The sequence below is a fragment of the Lissotriton helveticus genome, chromosome 4_1 (genome assembly GCF_964261635.1).
Source record: "Lissotriton helveticus chromosome 4_1, aLisHel1.1, whole genome shotgun sequence".
Lineage (NCBI taxonomy): Eukaryota > Metazoa > Chordata > Amphibia > Caudata > Salamandridae > Lissotriton > Lissotriton helveticus.
In genome coordinates this window covers 802,069,209-802,089,699 of record NC_136063.1, presented here as the reverse complement: position 1 = coordinate 802,089,699, position 20,491 = coordinate 802,069,209, and the positions used below count along the sequence as shown (strand labels likewise).

Below are 20,491 nucleotides of genomic sequence, written 5' to 3'. Positions count from 1 at the left end.
CCTACCAGATTTAGGTCTCTTCTCTATACATTTGGACATTCACCTGCTGTTGGTCAAGGTGCTGTCCTATGATCAGTCCCTAGGGGTTCGCCACATGCCTTCAGTTATGGGAATGGATTAATTGGCCTGATCTGAAATGTTTTGGGCTGTGGTTGGAGAGAAATGATTGGATCCATGACAGCACAATTGCTGAAATACCCACATGGCTTTCCCATAAAACTTTTTAATCAGAATTTTCGAAAGGTAAACTATTGTGTGATCGGAATATCATTGTAGAAATATCAAGGACAAAAATATTGTGAGAGTAAGTTACTATGAGTAAGCAAAGTTTTACTGTACTTAATACCACATATATGTACCTTGATGATATAAGTGCTTCATTTGTAAAAGAAAGAGTGCCGGTGCCCAATAAACTTCTTAGGAGTACGTGGCTGGTACAATTAAATATTGACGTGCCGAATACCAAGGCTGCACAGTCTTAAATGTACTTCATGCCTTTTAATTCACTACCAGACACTCCCTGCTCCTTTATCTTACTCTTGCAGGGTCCTGCTCTCTCACTTTTTAAAAAAAATATTTATTTTTATTAAATTTGTGACAAACACACAGATGTTACCGATTGACAATATGAGTGGTTGCTCACATCATGGTACAGTATACATTGGTCAGCGAAGCAATAACATTAAATTAGTCACATCTCTATCCATATTTCTACGTATTTACAACTCCACCACTGGGGATATACATATGACTCCCCGGTAAGCATTCCATTCGGCCCATTTTCTGACCCATTTTGTAGGACACCCCCGGGTTATGAAGACTTCTTTCTCTGCAATCATGCATCTGTTAAATTCTGTTGCCCATTGGGATGCGGAAGGCGGTGCCGCCCCCCCACCCCCGCCAATTCTCTTTTCACCAGCGTGTATCCCAGCGTCACTAGCTGTTGTTCGGTTTCAGTAAGGTCGGTGGCCTCCCAGATATTTATTAAGCCCAGTCGCGGTGTCAGCCCCACCGTCTTCCCCAGTGCAGTCTGCATGTGGTTTGTGGCTGCCTCCCAGAAGTGATGGACGGATGGGCACTCCCAGAGAGTGTGGTAGAAGGTGGCCCACTGCTCGCAGCCCTTCAAGCAGAGGTGGTCTTGTCTTGTGCCTATCTTAGCCATGGTTATCCCTGTCATAAATGACCGATGAAAAATCCTAAGCTGTATTAGTCTGAATTTTAGTGTGATGGCCGCTTCCCTAGGTGACATAAGGGCTGACCACCAATCCTCCTCATCAATCAACCCCAAGTCTCTCTCCCATTGCTCCTGAAGTTTGCCAAAGCTATCAGGCAGGTTGTTACTAAGTTTCTTATACGTTAAAGATATGGCCTTAGAGTGTAGTGGCCCATGTAGCAATCGGTCTTCCAACGGCGATGAGTCTGGTATGTCTTCGAAAGTTGAAAAGGCCGCCTGTAGGGCATGTCTTATTTGTAGGTATCGAAATACCTCCCCCGGAGCCATCTTGTATTGCCTCTGGAGTTCCTCAAACCTAAGTATTGAGCCTTTTTTAACCATATCTTTCACTGCTGAGATTCCAATCACGTCCCACCTGTCAAACCCTGGTTGGTAGCACAGCATGCCCAGTTTTTGAGTGTACCATAGTGATGTCACCTTGGTGAGGGTGTTAGCCCAAGCCAGCCGTGAATTTGCATGACGCCAAATTCCTATTGTGTGCATTGTTGGTTTTCTTTAAAGTAATTCCCCGTTTGCGTGCAGAGTTCTTCTTTAATGTCTGGTATTGTCAACAGCCACAGGTTAAGGACAATAGTGGTACGTGCCTGTCGTTCCCAGTGCGTAAACTCAATCTTTACTGGGGAGTGGTCTGAGATACCTCTGGGTAGGACCTGTGGGTGCCTAAAACAGCCTATCGAGGCCGTGTACGTTAGAAAATAGTCTGTACGGGAAAGACTGTTGTGGATGCTAGAAAAATAAGTGTATTGTGTGTCTGCCGGTAGTAGTTCTCGCCCAACGTCTGAGACTCCCAGTGTTTTGGTGAATTCTGCCATAAGTTTGTTCGGTCTAGTTCCAGGCCGCTGTGGGTGCCTGTCAATCGTGTCATCCATCGTCATGTTATAGTCTCCTCCCATAATTAAGGCACCATCAGGAAGGCCGGTGAGCACGTTGCCAAGGTCTGCCAAGGCAGTCTTACCTAATGCCTGCGGCAGATAGAGAGAAACGACATTAAGTACCCTACCCTCCCACTGGGCTTCTAATACAGCAAATCGCCCCATTGGATCTGCCCACGTCTTACGCACAATAAGGGGTGTACCTCTTTTAACCAGGATACCCATTCCCCTGCAACCATTGGTGTAGTGTGCATGGACTAGGAGTTGTAACCCCATTTAGTGGGGGCCCTACTTTTATTGCCCACCAGGTGTCTTTCCTGTAGCAGCACTAGGTCCGGGGAGTGCCTCTTCAGATCCTGTTGGACGATTCCCCGTTTTATTTTATCCCCCATTCCATTGACGTTTCAAGACAGGACAGAGAGTACTAGGTCCCCGTCAACCCCCATCCCACAACATACTGAAATCTCCAATACAGTAGATCAATGATAGTGAATACATGTCATGGAGTACCAATTGAGTGTGAGCAACTCCTCTTTGCATGTGTCTTCCACTGCTAGGACCAACGTGAAAATTGGCATACAACAAGATACAGTAGCTGCAATTGAAGTCAATATAACTCTGAATAAATGAACACCCCTCCTCCTCCCGTCACCCACCCCCCTCCCTGCCTCCCTGCCCGTGGATGTAAAACTACACACTCCCCAACTAAGCAGAGTGCCTCTCCCCCCCCAGAATGGTGAAAAAACTCTGGCTTAGACAGCCCCCATCCCCGCTAGTTCATGTTACATCGTGCCTGTTGCAATCTATCTCCTGTCCATACCCTATGAGTGTCTCAGGAGGGTCTCCTACAATGATGTGCAAACCAGCTAAACAGTTACTAAGCAAAGCCTCAATCGGACACATTCACATATCAACCTTAGAAAAGTCTTTCACCACCGGCGATACTTGCACTTCCGTCGATCCGCCGGCCGGCGCCCCATACATCCGGGCACTATGCAGACTCTGTCGTCCTCTCAGCTTCGCCCGTGGAGTGACCCATAGGCAGTTCATCCACGCTTCCCCTCTGCTGTCTGGGTCCGCCAGTACGGTCTCTCCTCTGGCCCCCCACCTGCTGCCATCTCTTCAGCCAGTCCCACACTTCTTCTGGTGATGTGAAGAACCATGTTTTCCCATATGACTCCACTCTAAGTTTTGCTGGGAAGAGCATGGCGTATTTTACTCCTCTGTCTCGGAGCTCCTTCCACACTGCCTGGAAGCTTCGGCGCTGAGCCTGGACTTTGGCTGTGAAGTCCGGAAAAAATGTAATCTCACTGTTGTCGATCTTTAGCGGCGGGCTGGACCTCGCCGTCTGCAGTATGATGTCCCTGTCGCGATAGTTAAAGACGCGAGCAATAAGGGGTCTCGGGGGGGGGGGGGCACCGGGCTTCGGCCTGCCCCCCGGCAACCGATGCGCCCTTTCTATTGAGAAATAGCATGATAGAGTCTTGGGTTGCGAGTGTGAAGTGATCAAATCCTCTACATAACGTTCTGCTGCTGGCCATTCGGCCCGCTCTGGAACACCTAAAATCTGTATGTTGTTTAGTCGTGCCCGACCTTCATAATCATCAAGTTGTTGCGCCATCTGCTCCTTCCTCCGCCGCCGCCTTCCTCCAGGCGAATTTTGCAAGTTTGTTCTGTGCGTTGGCCTTAGGGCCCCTGCTCGTCGCCATGTGTGCACTTCGGGGTCTCATTAGTCAGTGACAGGGTATCCCAGGGTAGTATCTGCCACCTACCCAGCGAGTCAGAGGGCCCCGCCGGGGGCCTGCTTCCACCAGGGCCTGGTCTCCGAACGTTGCCACTGCTAGATTCTCCACTGTCCGAGAGTCTGTGTTGCGGGCATGCAGCGAACTACTACAAAGGGGAGGGGTGCCTCAGTATTGTGCGTGATATTCACCCGCCTCATCAACAGTTCTCTATTGAGCAGGGTTTCTCACCTTGACCACTGTAACATCTACTTCATGTGAAGTTTACACCTCCCCTAATGACTGCACTGGCGACAGCATGGGGCGAAGAAAAGCCCCACTCAACTCCGCATAAGCGCTGTGACAGGCGATAGTGTTTCCCCACGGCCCCCTTTATCCTCAAACTTCTGTGCGCTGGATGATCACGGCTTCACTGCCTGCGGGGCACCCATGCATGCACTGAAACAGCCAGGGACATCACCCTGTGCACTCGGAACCTACCGATTGTAGCAGCCTCTTGTAGACCAGATGGCTTCCAAGCAGTGCGCTGGCTCTATGCAGTCTCCGTCCAGTTACGCAATGGCCCTTTTTTTCCACGCAGGGACCAGGGCTGTAATTCCGGCCAGGGGCCAGAGAGAGGGGGGGGCACAGTACAGGGGGGAGGGCGGAGCGGTGAAGAACAGGCCCCTACGCCCTGATAGCCCCCAATCGTGTCTCTTAGCTTGCACTCTGGGATCCAGCAACCACCATGCACCCCCTCCAAATATCCGCTCCCCACCGGGGCCTCATAGTCTCTTAATTGGGGCCCGACAGTCACTCAGAAGCCGGGGCCTCAGTTAGGAAGTGCCCCACCGGGGCGCCCACTCCGCAATCTCCGCGCCTCTGCCGCTGTATTTTTAAGAGTCTGGGCCCATCTGCAAGTGATCGCCGGCCTGGGTTTGGAGTCGCAGCAGGGTGTAGGCATTTGCGCTTCTGTCCGCCGCCCACCCAGGCCTCTTGTCTACCTGATCTCAGGCAGGGCCTACTCGATCTCCAGAAACCGGGGCCTCGAGTCTCTGACGCCGTCCCGGGACATCCGCCTCCGTATCGCCAGGTTTCTGCACCTTCAACTCAGACCTCTCCTGTTCCGCCCGCCAGGTCCGCTGGTTCCCTGCCAATCCTCGTTGTGCTTCACACCCCGGACCCGCTGGGAGACAATGCAGCAGCCTCACCCGACGCTGAACTCCACCTACGGGCCTCCGATAGCAGTCATGTTGAAGGCCGCCGACTGTTGCCGGTTTCTCGCTCAGGAGCCGTCGTCACCGCTTCATCCGTAGTCGGTCACTTGCCAATCTATGCTGGACTCCGTATCACTCCCGGACTGGGCGTATAAGAGGCAGATGACAAAGTATTATTCAGGATAGCCGGCGGGGATGTGGGAGCTCACTCAGGCTGCTGCCATCTACGTCGGCTGCAAGCCACGCCCCCCGCTTTCTCACTTTTTGACAGCTTTTCCAAATGTATCTACCTTTGTCTTTTCTGCTTTTTGTGTTGTTCCTCTTCTGCTATTGGTAAATGTCTGATGAGTAAAAATAAGTGCTGGCTCCCAAAAATGAGTTCAGGTGGACCTGGGTGGCAACTACCGGCTCAAATTAAGAACTGCATATCATCAAGGTATGTAGATCTGGAGTTAAGAATAGTGAATCTATACTTGCCTAGTTGCATTTACCTTCTAGATGTTTCGGTCCTCAATATTTTGGCAACAATACTTTTGTCACACAATATTTTCCTCCTCGATATTCTGCCATACAACCGGTCCACCGTGTCTTAAGCAGCACAGAGGCTGTGGAGAATTAGGGCACTTTTCTTGAGCAGTCCATTTTATTAGAGGTACTAATTATAGTATAGAAATGGTGTTGACTAGATCTAAGAAAAACTATTTGTCTGCATTTGATGCCATAAATAATTTAAAGTCAAATGATTAGTGCCCACTGGCTGGAAGGGCAGCGATCACATCATTTTTAAATTGGAATACACATGTTAGGAAATGCAAATAAGGTGAAAGCTAAAGAGAGACATATCATGGCTATTGGAATACAAATACTTCAATTTAATGACATTCATCTACAAATGTCAACATTATGGACCATACTCACACATTTTTTTGAGCATGTTGTAATGCTTGGTCTGCTACATATTCAATGAATTTAGGGCTCTCAATGTCTAAATCAGATGGAACTCTCACAGAAAATACTGGCAAGTTCAAGATATTCACTTCCACTATTGTTTCATTCCTTCTGGCAAAATCTCCATTGTTGTGTGACGAAGAGACCTGTAAGATACACCATTTCATATATTTATATGATCTAGGCTATTCAATATTAACTCTTAATAATACCCAGCAAAACAATACATTCTTTAAATCAAGCCATTAGAAAGTTCAATGCTTTCAACCAACGCTTTTCAGTCACAACAAGCACACAAAGTATCTCAAATGGATTGTGCAATATCCAACATTCTGAAGGTAAACATCTACAGCAGCATTTAAAACTTGGAACATTATGTTTAGCCAAGACATGTTATGTTCTATTGTCATTGTCAGATCTATAGATCCCTTTGTGTATATTTCACAAGACAACTGTCCAAGGACTTGTGTCCACCGGGCCAACTTGGCATTTCTTTTAACAATTACTTTCTGTTGTCTCTGGGTGGTATCACTGTGCTACTGGACAAGGACCTTCTTTCTACACTTTGACTTTCCAGGGCAAGCGAAAGTTAACAGTCAAAGCTTAGTCCTGTAGGGTTATGTAGGTTTAGAAACTAATATACATATATAATACAAAGTAGTTAGATTGGCAAGTCAGTGCTTCAAAGTTTAAAAAAGGAAGTAGGCACTTTATTCACTAGCAAGTTACATAGTTTAGTAAACATGTCATAGTCACAGTTAAATGCATTTTTTTGTTAAAAGTATTTTTTATATCATGACTTACCTGTAGCAGATAATTATAGTAAGCGCTTTTTAGGTCTGTCCTAAAGAAAGCTTTTAGCTGTTTGCCATCGGAAAGAACTCATGATGAGCCTAGCAAAACGTGCAATGGGCTTAAAGCCAGCCCATTGCTTTCTATTGGTTGGCTTGCTTGTCACTCTCATTTGCTTGCTTCATAGTTAATGACTTTTTTGACTCTTCTTGTGTCTGTACCTGCCTTGGAGCATAGCTTCTTTACCATCCTTTTGACTGGGTGACTGGTGTTCTTCCACAGGTTGCATTCAGTAAACTACTTTATTCTTTTTCTTTTAGCATTCAATGAGAATGCATGTTTGTTATTGATCTCTAAAACACACAAAAGGTGATGGGAGTATTCTTGCAATAATCCTAACCACTGGCAATAGCTCGGGTTAGCACTTCAAACACCATGCCACCTCAGTTTGGACCCAGCCATATGCAAATCAGCCTTGACCCTGCTCATCATGGGAACAGTCCAGCCTGAACTGCCACGCCAGGTCCTCCCTGAACCTGAACACAAGCAACCCAGGACTGGTTTTGCCCTAGATATGGGCTCATTAGCTGGGTACAGCTTCGTTTCAGTTACACAGTGTGCACAGGACCCACATCCTGGGCATACCCATGCCACTTAGGGTGGTACATGAAACACACAAAAGGTGATGGGAGGCTGCTTGCAATAAGTCTAACCACCGGCAATAGCTTAGGGCACGGGTACTCATAATACGGCCCACGGGCCGCCAGCGGCCCGACAAGCCATCCTCGGCGGCCCGCAGAGAGGGCGAGAGGGAAATGGAGGGAGACAGAGGAAGAGGGAGGGAGGGAAAGGGAAGGAGGGAGGGAAATGGAGGGAGACAGAGGGAGAGGGAGGGAGGGAGGGAAAGGAACGGAGACAGAGGGAGGGAGGGAAATGGAGAGAGGGAGGGAGACAGAGGGAGGGAGGGAAATGGAGGGAGACACAGGGAGGAGGGAAAGGGGGAGAGACAGGGGGAGGGAAGGAAAGGGAGGGAGACCGGTGGAGGGAGGGAAATGGATGGAGGGCGAGGGAGGGAGAGAAAGGGAGGGAAAGGGAGGGACACAGAGGGAGAGGGAGGGAGGGAAAGGGAGGGAGACAGAGAGAGGGAGGGAAATGGAGGGAGACAGAGGGAGAGGGAGGGAAAGGGAGGGAGACAGAGGGAGGGAGGGAAATGGAAGGAGGGAGAGGGAGATTGAGAAAGGAAGGGAGGGTGAGAAAGGGAGGGAGGGAGAGGGTGGGAGGGAAAGGGAGGGAGACAGAGGGAGAGGGAGGGAGGGAAAGGGAGGGAGACAGAGGGAGGGAAATGGAGGGAGACAGAGTGAGAGGGAAGGAGGGAGAGAGGGAGGGAGGGAAAGGGGGGAGACAGAGGGAGGGAGGGAAATAGAGGGAGGGAAAGGGAGGGAGAGAAAGGGGGGAGGGAGACAGAGAAAGGGAGAGGGAGGGAGACAGAGGGACGAGGGAGACAGAGGGTGACAGACAGAGGGAGGAGGGAGACAGAGGGAGCAGGGAGACGGAGACAGAGAGGGAGAGGGAGGGAGAGGAAGACAGACAGAGGGAGAGGGAGGGAGGGAGAGGGGGACAGACAGAAGGAGGAGGGAGAGAGAGAGGGGGAGGGAGACAGACAGAGGGAAAGGGAGGGAGAGGGAGACAGACAGGGAGAGGGAGGGAGGGAGAGGGAGACAGACAGAGGGAGGAGGGAGACAGAGAGAGGGGAGGGAGGGAGGGAGACAGAGAGGGAGGAGGGAGACAGACAGAGGGAGGAGGGAGGGAGGAAGACAGAGAGGGAGGAGACAGACAGAGGGAGGAGGGGGGAGGAAGACAGAGAGGGAGGAAGACAGAGAGGGATGAGGGAAACAGACAGAGGGAAGAAGACAGAGAGGGAGGAAGACAGAGAGGGAGGAGGAAGACAGAGAGGGAGGAGGGAGACATAGAGGGAGGAGGGAGACATAGAGGGAGGAGGGAGACAGACAGAGGGAGGAGGGAGACAGACAGAGGGAGGAGGGAGACAGACAGTAGGGAGGAGGGAGACAGAGTGAGGGAGACAGAGAGGGGGAAGGAGACAGAGGGAGGAGGGAGACAGAGTGAGGGAGACAGAGAGGGAGCGAGAGGGAAGGAGACAGAGTGAGGGAGACAGAGTGAGGGAGACAGAGAAAGGGAGAGGAAGACAGAGAGAGGGAGCGAGAGGGAAGGAGACAGAGGGAGGAGGGAGGGAGACAGAGGGAGCGAGAGGGAAGGAGACAGAGGGAGACAGAGGGGGAGAGAGAGAGAGAGAGAGAGAGAGAGAGAGAGGGAGGGAGGGAGACAGAGAGAGAGAGAGATAGAGAGAGAAAGAGAGAGAGAGAGTGAGAGAGAAAGAGAGAGAGAGATGTGTGTATGCTGGGTCTGGTGGCTCAGTGGACGAAGGTGTCCGCTGCCAGGACCTGTGTTCAACCTCACGGTCACAGTTTTTTTTGTTTCTCTAGCCCCGCCCCCTCCCCCACTGACCCGCCCCCACCTGTGCGGCCCTCGGACACAAACCACACTGTAAATTTGGCCCCGAGAGAACGTTTTTGAGTACCCATGGCTTAGGGTGACACTCAAACCTATCATTCTCTTGCTCACCAGCCCGAACTGCCAAACCAGGTCCTCCCTGAACCGGAATACAGGCAAACCAGGACCGGTTTCACCCAAGTTATGGGCTGAGCAGCCATGACACAGTGAGCACGAGACCCATGTCTGGGCATACCCATTCCACTTAGGGTGGTACATGAAACACACAAAAGGTGATGGGAGGCTGCGTGCAATAAGTCTAACCACCGGCAATAGCTTGGTAGCTTGGGGTACCACTCCAACCCACTGTTCTATTGCTCACCATGCCACCTAAGTGGCATGGGTATGCCCAGTCATGGGGCCCATGCTCACTGGGTCATTGGAGCCAAGCTGTATCCAAAAAGCAGGGATGGCACTTGTCAGCCTGCATGATGGCAGTTCCAGTCACCCAATCTAAACATTTTCACTGTTGTTGCAAAGGAAGAAACACATCCATTTCAGGACAGATATGGCCACTTTTGTTCATTCATCAAGCTTTTTCAGCAGTGCTTTGCGGTACATAGTGTCTTAGACTTCTGACAGGTCCTGGAGTATTAGGGTGGACTTTGTGTTTTTGTTTAAGGAGAGTAAGACATTTGTTTTAGATCAGACAAAGTTGTTTTGGTGACTTTCAAAGCACAACACCAGATTCATGGTCATGCAGGATGCGATTCAGTTCCACATGATCCTGAAGCTCTCTCAAGACCTCCGTTTTAAAGACTGCAATAGTGCAGGGTGTATTGAAGATCAGCTGGTAATTTACCAAGACCTCCAGGTCAGACTGATTTCTTCAGAACAAACTTGATGATGATGAGTTTCAGGGGGATAGGAACAACTCCATTGAAGAAGTAAGCATTAATCAAAGACAGACATTAATTACACTTCTACCACTAAGATGAATTCCTACAGAACTAAAATTACTAACCAATACTTGCACCATCCTTTACATGTATATGTCTACAAGAAAGGCTACCACTCCACCATAGCAACAGGTTTGATGGCAAGAAATGAAGGGGGAAAAAAGGGAAAGCAGGATGTACTTATTTATAGTAGAAAGATTCTGGCCATCTGGTAAGAAGATCAGGTATGCTTACAAGTTCCTCTTTGAAATCTGGTGGGAGTGTTGAGGAGAATATGTGTACAATGCAGCAAGCTCTCTGCTTGTCAATAACGTAAAAACTGCCTACCACGGGGTAAGCCTGGTCTAGTGCAACTTGTCAAGCAGAGATTTGTTTTGTTATTAACGTGCAAAAGTTAAGACTGTGACAATTGTGTGTTGTTGTCCATAACCTCTCTCTTCTCTGTGAGCCTTCGCTGTGACTTTCTTCGGGTTGACTTAACTATCAATGGGGACTGCTCTTCTGAAGTCCCTATCCTGGGCTTACTGAGACACTATTCTGCGATGCAGTAATGGGAAGTGTTGGCAAGAGATAAAGGATCTCAATGAGGTTTCCAACCATCATATAATTGATGAAGCAAGTGTTTACCATTAAAGAGGGTTTACATTACAATTCCTTAAACACCAAACATGACATTTCTACCTGCTCCCAAACAAATGTTATCACTTAGTAAATAAAATATAATAAGGTAACCCAAAGTTATCCTATGGGAGAGGTAGGCCTCACAGTAGCGAAAACCAAATTTGTCTGTTTTTTCCTACAAGGACATGTTAAACATAAAAGTTTAAAAAATACAATGTACACCACCCTATGGGCTTTATAGGGTCTCCCTTTTTTTTTACCAAGTCAAATTAGGTGTTTACAACTGAGCACAGGCTGCAATGGCAGGCCTGAGAAATGTTTCAGGTGGCAACATGACATGAGTGGGTGGCACAATAAATGCTGCAGGGACACTAATAGGAAAAACAGAACAAGGTGGCTGGACAGGATTATTCGTGAAACAATTCCCCCGACACACAGTCAATCTGTACCATGTGACCACTGGACTTAATTTTCCAAACTAATTTATTTTTCTTTTTTATACATTTATCAGCAATTTTTTGAAAAACAGGCACAAACCAAAACCGCTGTCAGATCAAAAGGTTCATATATACAGTATCTACAAATGTACACATTTACAAATTTGCAACAATGAATCAAACAGAAATGGTTTGACACACCAAAAAACAATAACATATATGTAATAATCCAAATAAATTGCAATTATATACAGTGCAGAGATTAGTCCATAAGCAAACAAACGGGCACCAGTCCTAGAGATTGAAAAAACCAAGTGACAGGCGGGATTGAGATCGAAAACAAGCCTGCCTGTCAACGAGAGCCTGTGGTATAATGTTAAATAGGGTTGCGAGGCTAGGGTACAGAGTGGTGGTATGATTTACATCCTAGCGGCACCCTTTGTTGTAGCCACAGGGTGGTATTGTCGACGCGTTTCGAACCTAAGTATTCAAGGTTCTCTTCAGGACGGGGACTGGGAAAAGGATTCTGCACGAGGGCACAAAGATTGCCGTAGCGTAGGTATATCGTGATTCGTATTCACACCTGCAATTAACGCAGAGCAGGACCACAGAGAGGAAAGCGGCCGGTCACTGGCCTCAATTCAGGCCGGCAGTCAAAGTTGGCCCGTTCTATGAAGGAAATAATCCAGCCTCAGAAAGGTCCGTGTTGCTCACTCTCTCCCAGGGACAAGCTGTCTGTAGGTGGCCACCTACATAGCCAGACCTACACGCGCAAAAATAATGTGAGCCGCCCTGATTCCCGCAAGCTTCTGAAGCCTGACACCACGCCTTAAGTCCTGCTCTGCGTTAATTGCAGGTGTGAATACGAATCACGATATACCTACGCTACGGCAATCTTTGTGCCCTCGTGCAGAATCCTTTTCCCAGTCCCCGTCCTGAAGAGAACCTTGAATACTTAGGTTCGAAACGCGTCGACAATACCACCCTGTGGCTACAACAAAGGGTGCCGCTAGGATGTAAATCATACCACCACTCTGTACCCTAGCCTCGCAACCCTATTTAACATTATACCACAGGCTCTCGTTGACAGGCAGGCTTGTTTTCGATCTCAATCCCGCCTGTCACTTGGTTTTTTCAATCTCTAGGACTGGTGCCCGTTTGTTTGCTTATGGACTAATCTCTGCACTGTATATAATTGCAATTTATTTGGATTATTACATATATGTTATTGTTTTTTGGTGTGTCAAACCATTTCTGTTTGATTCATTGTTGCAAATTTGTAAATGTGTACATTTGTAGATACTGTATATATGAACCTTTTGATCTGACAGCGGTTTTGGTTTGTGCCTGTTTTTCAAAAAATTGCTGATAAATGTATAAAAAAGAAAAATAAATTCGTTTGGAAAATTAAGTCCAGTGGTCACATGGTACAGATTGACTGTGTGTCGGGGGAATTGTTTCACGAATAATCCTGTCCAGCCACCTTGTTCTGTTTTTCCTATTGTTGAGATCCGGGTTGGTCAGATGTAGGATCCAATACCTTTACTGTTTCACAGCAGGGACACTAATGGCATTTCATTTACCAGCCCTGGGCATATGGTGTACCACTTTTTCAGGGACTAGTGAGGAAATTAAATATGTCAATCAGGAGTGAGACAATGTTATCATGTTTTAGGTAGTGAGAACAAGCACTTTAGCACTGGTTAGCAGTGGTAAGGTCCCAATGCACACACAAATGAATTTCAGAACACAGGAGAGTTTAAGGGAAAATGTTTGGGTGTGACCCTGCAGAGAGGGCCACCAAGTCTAACTTAGCTAGGCTGTGGCAGATCTGTTGCCTCTCTTGCCCTGAGGTTCCATGACATTTTCCATGTGATGCTTCTCTTCCTCTGATGTTCCATCTATGCCCCATGTGGATAATCCAGGTTATATGATTTATTTTGTAATCTTAAAGGTCTCTTTGGAGAAGTGGCGAGGGTTTGAGCATGTTAGCAATTGTCTAACTGTTTTCTTGGTAATCTCTTTATTATATACATATAATATCTATTCTTGCAGTGGGCATATCCTTGGCAGACTGTTGTACTTGTGGGACTTCAAGATATTTCAAGACTTGTCTAGTATTGCTCTCCAGATGGCTAGTGGTAATAGTTAGGGCTGGGTGGAATTTCAATGCTGCAGGAGTAATTGGAGTAATTGCAGTAATTCCACGTTACTCTTTGATGCAGAATTACTGATAATTATGAGAATATTCCTCCTCGTGTAATTAAGAGCAATTTGCATGGAAAATCCTACAGTGAGAACACAATTAGCCGCTCACATATGCTATTTGTGTTCTGCAGCTCTTTTTAAAAAAAATATATTTTCCAGTTATAGAATAATAGTCACATTGCGTTGCAAACAGTAATTCAACATATTGATAGCAGTAAACACAGTAATTAGGCTACCTTGTACCCCATAACGGACCAGTCCAGTATCAAAGCAATCCAACTCTCCACCCACCGCCCGCAGACCCATCACAAACCAGAACCCTATCAGCAATATTGTCAAAGTGTAGTAATAGAACACGGCCTAAGTGAGTCTAAAAGTCTGAACAGGAAATCATAGTTCATAGAAAGAAAAAACTTCCCCACTAGCCCACCCCCTCAGGCACCAACCCATTATCCACCTGTGAGGCAGAGTTTGCTTAGTAGTCTCAAAATAGGACCTCAGAGGCCCCCATAAGTCCTGCAGTCGTGATGCCGCCGGCATAAGACTAGCGTATGTTTCAGCGTTGATGTTGCAGTGTGTCAAACTACCCAGCCAGTCCTGCAGTTTAGGAGAGGACTTCTGGCCCCAATGTATGGCCACCTCTCGTTTAGCTAAAAGTAGCCCAAATGACGCAAGTTTCCTGACTTTCTTAGGAATTTGTACAGTGTATCCCAACAGGGAGATCTCAGGAACGGGGACAAAAGAAAGTCCAATTATCTTCTCTAGGGTAACATGCACCTCCGACCAATAGGACTGCAATCGTGGGCAGGACCATGTCAGATGGATGAAATCGGTGTGCGGTGCAGAGCATTTCAAACAGGTGTGTGGTCGTTCAGCATCAATCCTATGTGCCAAGGCTGGTGTAAAGTAAGCGCGGCGGAGAAATTTAAAATGCAACAGCTTATGGCAACTATTAAGTGAAATGTCTTTGGTGGCCTCACAGCATTTGACCCATTGTTCATCAGTGATGGTGCACCCCGTGTCTGTCTCCAAGGCTTGTTTAAGGCCGGAGTCACTCGCAGGCGACAACCCGGCGCAGGCCCTGTACATTTTAGAGATAAGGCGTGTGCCGTCGTGTGACTCCAACACCAGAGTGAGTGGAGGGAAAGAGTCCGGCTCCGCACGGTAAGTGGGGAGGGTAGCATGAAGTGTGGATCTCATGCGGTCAACAGGAATCTCGTCATGAAGGTGCAATCAGTGAATGTGTTCTGCAGCTCTTAGCGCTGTTTCTTGGTGCAGAGTGCATCATCACATCCATTTTGGATGCAAGAGTGCATTTTGCACTAAGAAAATAGCGGTAAATGTTGGGAGTAAATTGGAGAAAAAGTTTACCCCAGTAGCACATTTAGCGAGCACGAGTGGCTGCTCGCACTGACTATTTGTGTTCTGTTGCATTTAGCGCTATTTCTTAGCACAAAATGTGTCTTTGCATTGATTTGTGCACTAAGAAATAGAATATTTCCATGTAATTACAGTACACTGAATTACACAAGTTACGCCCACTCCTAGTAATGATACTTTGAAACAGAGGTGAGTTGTCCTACATCCTCAATTTGAATAAGGTGCCTTGGAATATTACCTGTCCCAAACAAAGGGAGCATTCTTATCCATTGAAGATGTACCACACCTTCCTTTGGGCATCATCTCAACAAAAACATAATAAAGCTTGTTTTGGTAATGCTGGGAAAACAGAAAACTCACACATTATTCCTGGAATTAATGAACCTTTTTAATTTAAATATGGTCATTAAACAATGATTGCAGCATGTACGTAGATGTATAACAGACAGCCGCATCAAATAATACTCACAGGGCTGGTCCCATTTGTTATGTTGTGTAATTTAAGTGTATCGCTTTAACTATGTACATTCCACATTCTATCCCGAGTGTTCATATATATAATATTCCAATGAATTCAGTTACCGCTGACTGCTAACCTGTCTGGCTGTGTACCTGCTTTATTCTTACAATAAACCTACTTCCAACTTATGTGATGCGTGATTCATCAACATAACAACTGGCGACGATCGGGATATTTTTTTTTTCATTAGAAAGAAACCTGTAAACCGCTCTTCTTGAATTTTAACTTCTTGCTGAATTGGAATCGGAGCAGAGACGACGTTTGGGCGTTTTAACAAGTGCGCTGAGGACTGAATCATACGCACGCTACATACCCTGGTGAGCGACGCTTTGTCTTTAAAAAGAATATTTCATTTTTGACAACCTGGGATATATTTCTTATATGGAGACATCAGCGCTCGAGCGCTTACCGTTGCAGGGTTGAAGCAGAGATCCAGAGCGCGCATCCTCGAGCTTGAAGGTTCTTCCAGGAACTCGCGCTGCAGCTCATTGACGTCAGACGTTCTCTGAGAACGTGGCGCATCACGTGATGCGTGGCTGCCATATTGGATTGGGCAGGCCTACTCGCAGTTAAAAAACATAAATAAATAAACGGAAGACGTTTTCGTCTGTTTCTTTTTACCGATTTGACACCCACAAGTCGGATTTACAGAGCGGTTACAGGTAATCATTTGGTGAACGTTTGGAACTATGCTACTATTTTAATTTTATTAACTTTTTGAAGTATTTCTACATTTTCAGTGGAATTGGTGGTGAAGACTGGACAGTGCACTAGTTACATTTTTTTCACTGAACAATTCCACCTTGGACAGCTTTACTGTACACTAGTAACTTACCTCGGAAAGTATCTTATTTTTTTGTTGCTTAATTCATCCTCATTACCTCAACATGAGTCAACAAACATTTTCATTAAGTAACCCTCAAGAATTTTGGTGCAAAGGTTCTGAACCAAATTTAAAATGGCTAGAGTGGAAAGACTATTTTCTAAATTATATCGAGACTGTTGATTCTGATGGTAAAATGTCTGCTGATCAAAAGAAACGTATTCTTTTACACTCTTTGGGTCCGAAAGGTCTCAAATGTTATAACCAAATGAACAAGCCCATTGTAGGGGGAGGGGATAGTAATGTTTTCACCGTAGCCCTGTCCAATTTAGACAAGTATTTCTCCCCGAAGGTTTGTATGGGCATTACGCGTTACAAATTTTTCCAAAGAAAACAGTCTAAAAGTGAATCTATTGATGACTATGATGGAGAGTTAAAAAAAATGGGTAATGATTGCGCTTTCGGTGGGTTACTGGAGGATTTGGTTCGTGATCAAGTTGTAATGCACGCTAATAATCCTGCAATTCAAGAACGTCTTTGGATGAATGGTGATGCTTGTTTAGAAGACATCCTAGCATTAGTTCGTAAAGCTGAGTCATCGAGCAGATGTGCTAGTGCTTTAAAATCTGAGAATGTTAATAAAGATGTAGTAGCTAAAATAGATTCAAGTTCAAGAAAAAACAGTAATTTTAAACAAAAAAATGAAACATGGGCGAAACCTAGGTATAGTAGCGAACCTCCTAAATGTTATAGGTGTAGTAGTTTAGAACATTTGCCGTTCACCAAGTCATGTCCTGCTAAAAAGAGTAAATGTGGTGCTTGTGGACTTTATGGTCACTACACTAAAGCATGTAGAAGAAGGACAAAGACTGTCAAGTGTATACAAGAAGATCTTGCTTCTGATGAGAACACTTCTAGTGGTGAGGACCAAACATCAGATTGTGCTGTAGTCTTGAAAAAGAAGCTACTTCTCAACATCAGGGATGGTTGTTTACTTGTTGACAACAAACCCGAATGTTGGATACACATAGGAGGTGTGCGAATTAAAGTATATGCTGATTCTGGTTCGCCCTATACAATTGTAAATGAAGATATTTGGCGTAATACTTTTGTGGACAAGATTGGGCCAAAACTGTCTTCTCCTGATATAGACCCAGAGGGTTATAATGGTGGGAAGATTGATATAGTTGGTTTTCGCTGGCTGAAATTTGAGTTTAAGAACCGTAAATCTTATGGCAAATTGTATATATCCAAAAAAGGTCCATCAGTTTTGGGGTGGAAAGACCAAGGGGATTTGCATATCATTCTTGACCCCAACTCTGTGGAAAAAGTATTAGTGATGGATGAAGGTACTAAAACGGGTGAAGAACTGTTAAAAAAATGTCCTGCTGTATTTCAAAAGACAATTGGCAAATTGAAGGATTTTGAACATAAAATAATTTTGAAGGATTCTGCTGTTCCTAAGATTCACAAAGTTAGAAGTGTACCAATCGCTTTAAGAAAATATGTAACAACGGAACTTGAGAAATTAGTCTCATCTAACGTAATTGACCCGGTTGAGGCATCTGCTTGGGTTTCTCCTTTGGTAGTCGTGAAACGTTCCAATGGTAAATTGAGATTGTGTGTGGATCTTCGCCATTTAAATGACAATATAGTGGTAGATCAATTCCCTCTGCCGAAAATTAATGAAATGTTAGCTTTGCTTGATGGTGCCAAATGGTTCACTACAATAGATTTATCATCTGCTTACCACCAGATTCCTTTGTTTAGAGACAGCAAACAATACACTGCCTTCATAACCCCCCAAGGATGTTTTCAATTTAAAAGGATGCCTTTTGGCTTGGCTTCGGCCGCAGCTGTTTTCCAGCGTTTAATGCACAGGTTGTTTTCTACAGTTAAGAACACAAAGTTTTTTCAGGATGATATCCTTATTTATGGTAAGGAAAAGGCAGATCATGACAGCACTTTGAACGAAGTTTTAAGCATACTAAATGAGAAAGGTTTAACTGTTGAATACGCCAAATGTACTTTTGCTAGTGATCATGTCACTTACCTAGGCCATGTCATAGATTGTGAGGGGATTAGACCAAAACCTAACTTAGTTGATGCTATCAGATGTGCTCCTTCCCCCAAAGGGAAAGATGATGTCAGATCCTTTATTGGTCTGGCTGAATTTTGTTCAAAATACATTCCAAATTTTGCGACCAGAACATATAATATTAGACAGCTGTGAAAAAACAAAACCAAGTTTGTTTGGTCGATGGAATGCGAACAAGATTTCGAAGACATTAAAAGCTGCATCACTAATATTGCTTCTTTAAAAAGTTTTAATCCTGATGCTCAATCTATTATCACCACAGATGCCAGCATTAAAGGTTTGGGCTCAGTTTTATCTCAAGTCGGGTTGAATGGTAAGGAACAAATTGTTGCTTATGCTTCCAGGTCACTCTCGCCTACAGAAGAAAAATATTCTACGATTGAGAAAGAAACATTAGCGTGTGTATGGGCGGTTAATCACTTTAGAGCTTTTGTATGGGGTACAAAGTTTATTTTGTGCTGTGATCACAAGCCATTGCTCAGAGTCCTAACTACTGAAGGTACTGTAAACACTTCAGCGAGAGTTGCCAGACTTGCTATCAAATTGCAAGATTATTGTTATAAAATGGAATATGTGCCAGGCAAGGAAAATTGTATTGCTGATTTCCTTTCTAGAATGCCAAAACAACTTGATGAATGTGAGGATGAGTTGTGGAATTCTTTTCAGGTAGCCTATGTACAAGACATGGAAGGTACAGGCATTTTGAAGGAGAAGTGGATTGATGAGTATCTGAAAGATGAAGAGTTAACTTTAGTGAAATCCCATTTAGCTGGGTCCTGGCCGAAGAAGGTTGATAACAAGCATCCTTTGAAGTCTTTTTGGGAGGTTAGATTAGATTTAAGTGTTCGAGATGGCAACATTTGATTTGGAGAAAGAGTAATACCTCCAAAGACTTTGCGGTTATCCATAATGGCTTTATGTCACGAGGGGCATTTTGACTGCTAACCTGTCTGGCTGTGTACCTGCTTTATTCTTACAATAAACCTACTTCCAACTTATGTGATGCGTGATTCATCAACATAACACCATTCCATAGACTTGTGGCCAATTGTGTGATTAGATGTTAAAGAAGTGTATCAAGGAAGGATACACGTTTTTTAGTTAAACTTAGTGGTAGTTCAGTAATTGTACTTTAGTTGTTTCCTTTTCCTCCTCTCATGGAACTGGCCCTTTTAGACAGTCCTGTTTGGTACCCTTCTCCTGTTACTTCTCAGAATATGCTTGTTACTCTTGCATTTAAATCATGTGCTTCATCAAAGTCTCAGACATGAGTGTATATCAGCGGCATTATCGCAGTCACACCTCATTTATTTATTTATTTATTTTTTCAACTTGTAAGGCGCAACAGCTACCCAAAAAGGGTTTTCCGGCGCCGAGACACAGCTCAGAAGGTGGCGTGGGTTTGCAGAGTTGTTCCAGTTATTGCTCGAACAACCAGGTTTTGATGTTCTTTCTGAACCTAGCGTGGTTTTCCTCCTTACGAATGTAAAAAGGGAGTGAATTCCAAAGTGTTGGACCTAGATGAGCAAAGGATCTGCCTCCCATTCTAGCGAGTTTGAACCTGGGTACGCAGAAATTGTCCGCTGATTGTGACCTTAGGCTGCGTTTGGGAGTTTAGGGATGGGCTAATGCAAGTAGGTATCTGGGTGCAGCACCCGCTTTTATTCTGAACATATAGTTCAGGGCTTTAAATCTAATTCGGTTTTCTGCCCTGAGCCAATGCAATTCGCTTCGGTAGTGCGAGACCCTGGTGTTTTTGGGAATTCTACACAGCAGCCTGACAGCTGAGTTCTGGACAAGCTATAGTCGCCGAACTACGGCTTTGTTAGAGCCTAGGTACAGGATGTTACCGTAGTCAAGCCGAGATGTGATGAGGGCATTGACTACTGTTTTTGGGTGGAAATGGGCAACATCCAGAGGATTTTTCTCAACCACTTTATGATGGTAAAACACAGGCCTACAACTTTGTTGGCCTGTTGTTTCATGGAGAGGGAGCTGTCCATGATGAACCCCAGATTGCGTACTTGGGTTGCCGGAGTTGGAAATGTTCCCGTCTGGGAAGGCCAGTGGGAGGAGTTCCACAATTCTTGTTGTTTCCCCAGGAGAAGAATCTCTGTTTTATCACCATTGAGCTTCAGCTGGTTTCTGGTCAT

General features: G+C 45.5%; 1 protein-coding gene across 3 annotated transcripts in view; it reads right to left on the bottom strand.

Moving 5' to 3' along the window:
• The window catches only part of CLUL1 (clusterin like 1), a 220,371-nt gene that overhangs the window by 37,748 nt on the left and 162,132 nt on the right, over window positions 1–20,491 (bottom strand). For all 3 annotated transcript variants that reach the window (XM_078685688.1, XM_078685689.1, XM_078685686.1), the window contains one exon: window positions 5,963–6,138. In XM_078685688.1, coding sequence (XP_078541814.1) covers window positions 5,963–6,138 — 176 coding nt within the window. The remainder of the gene's footprint in view (window positions 1–5,962; window positions 6,139–20,491) is intronic.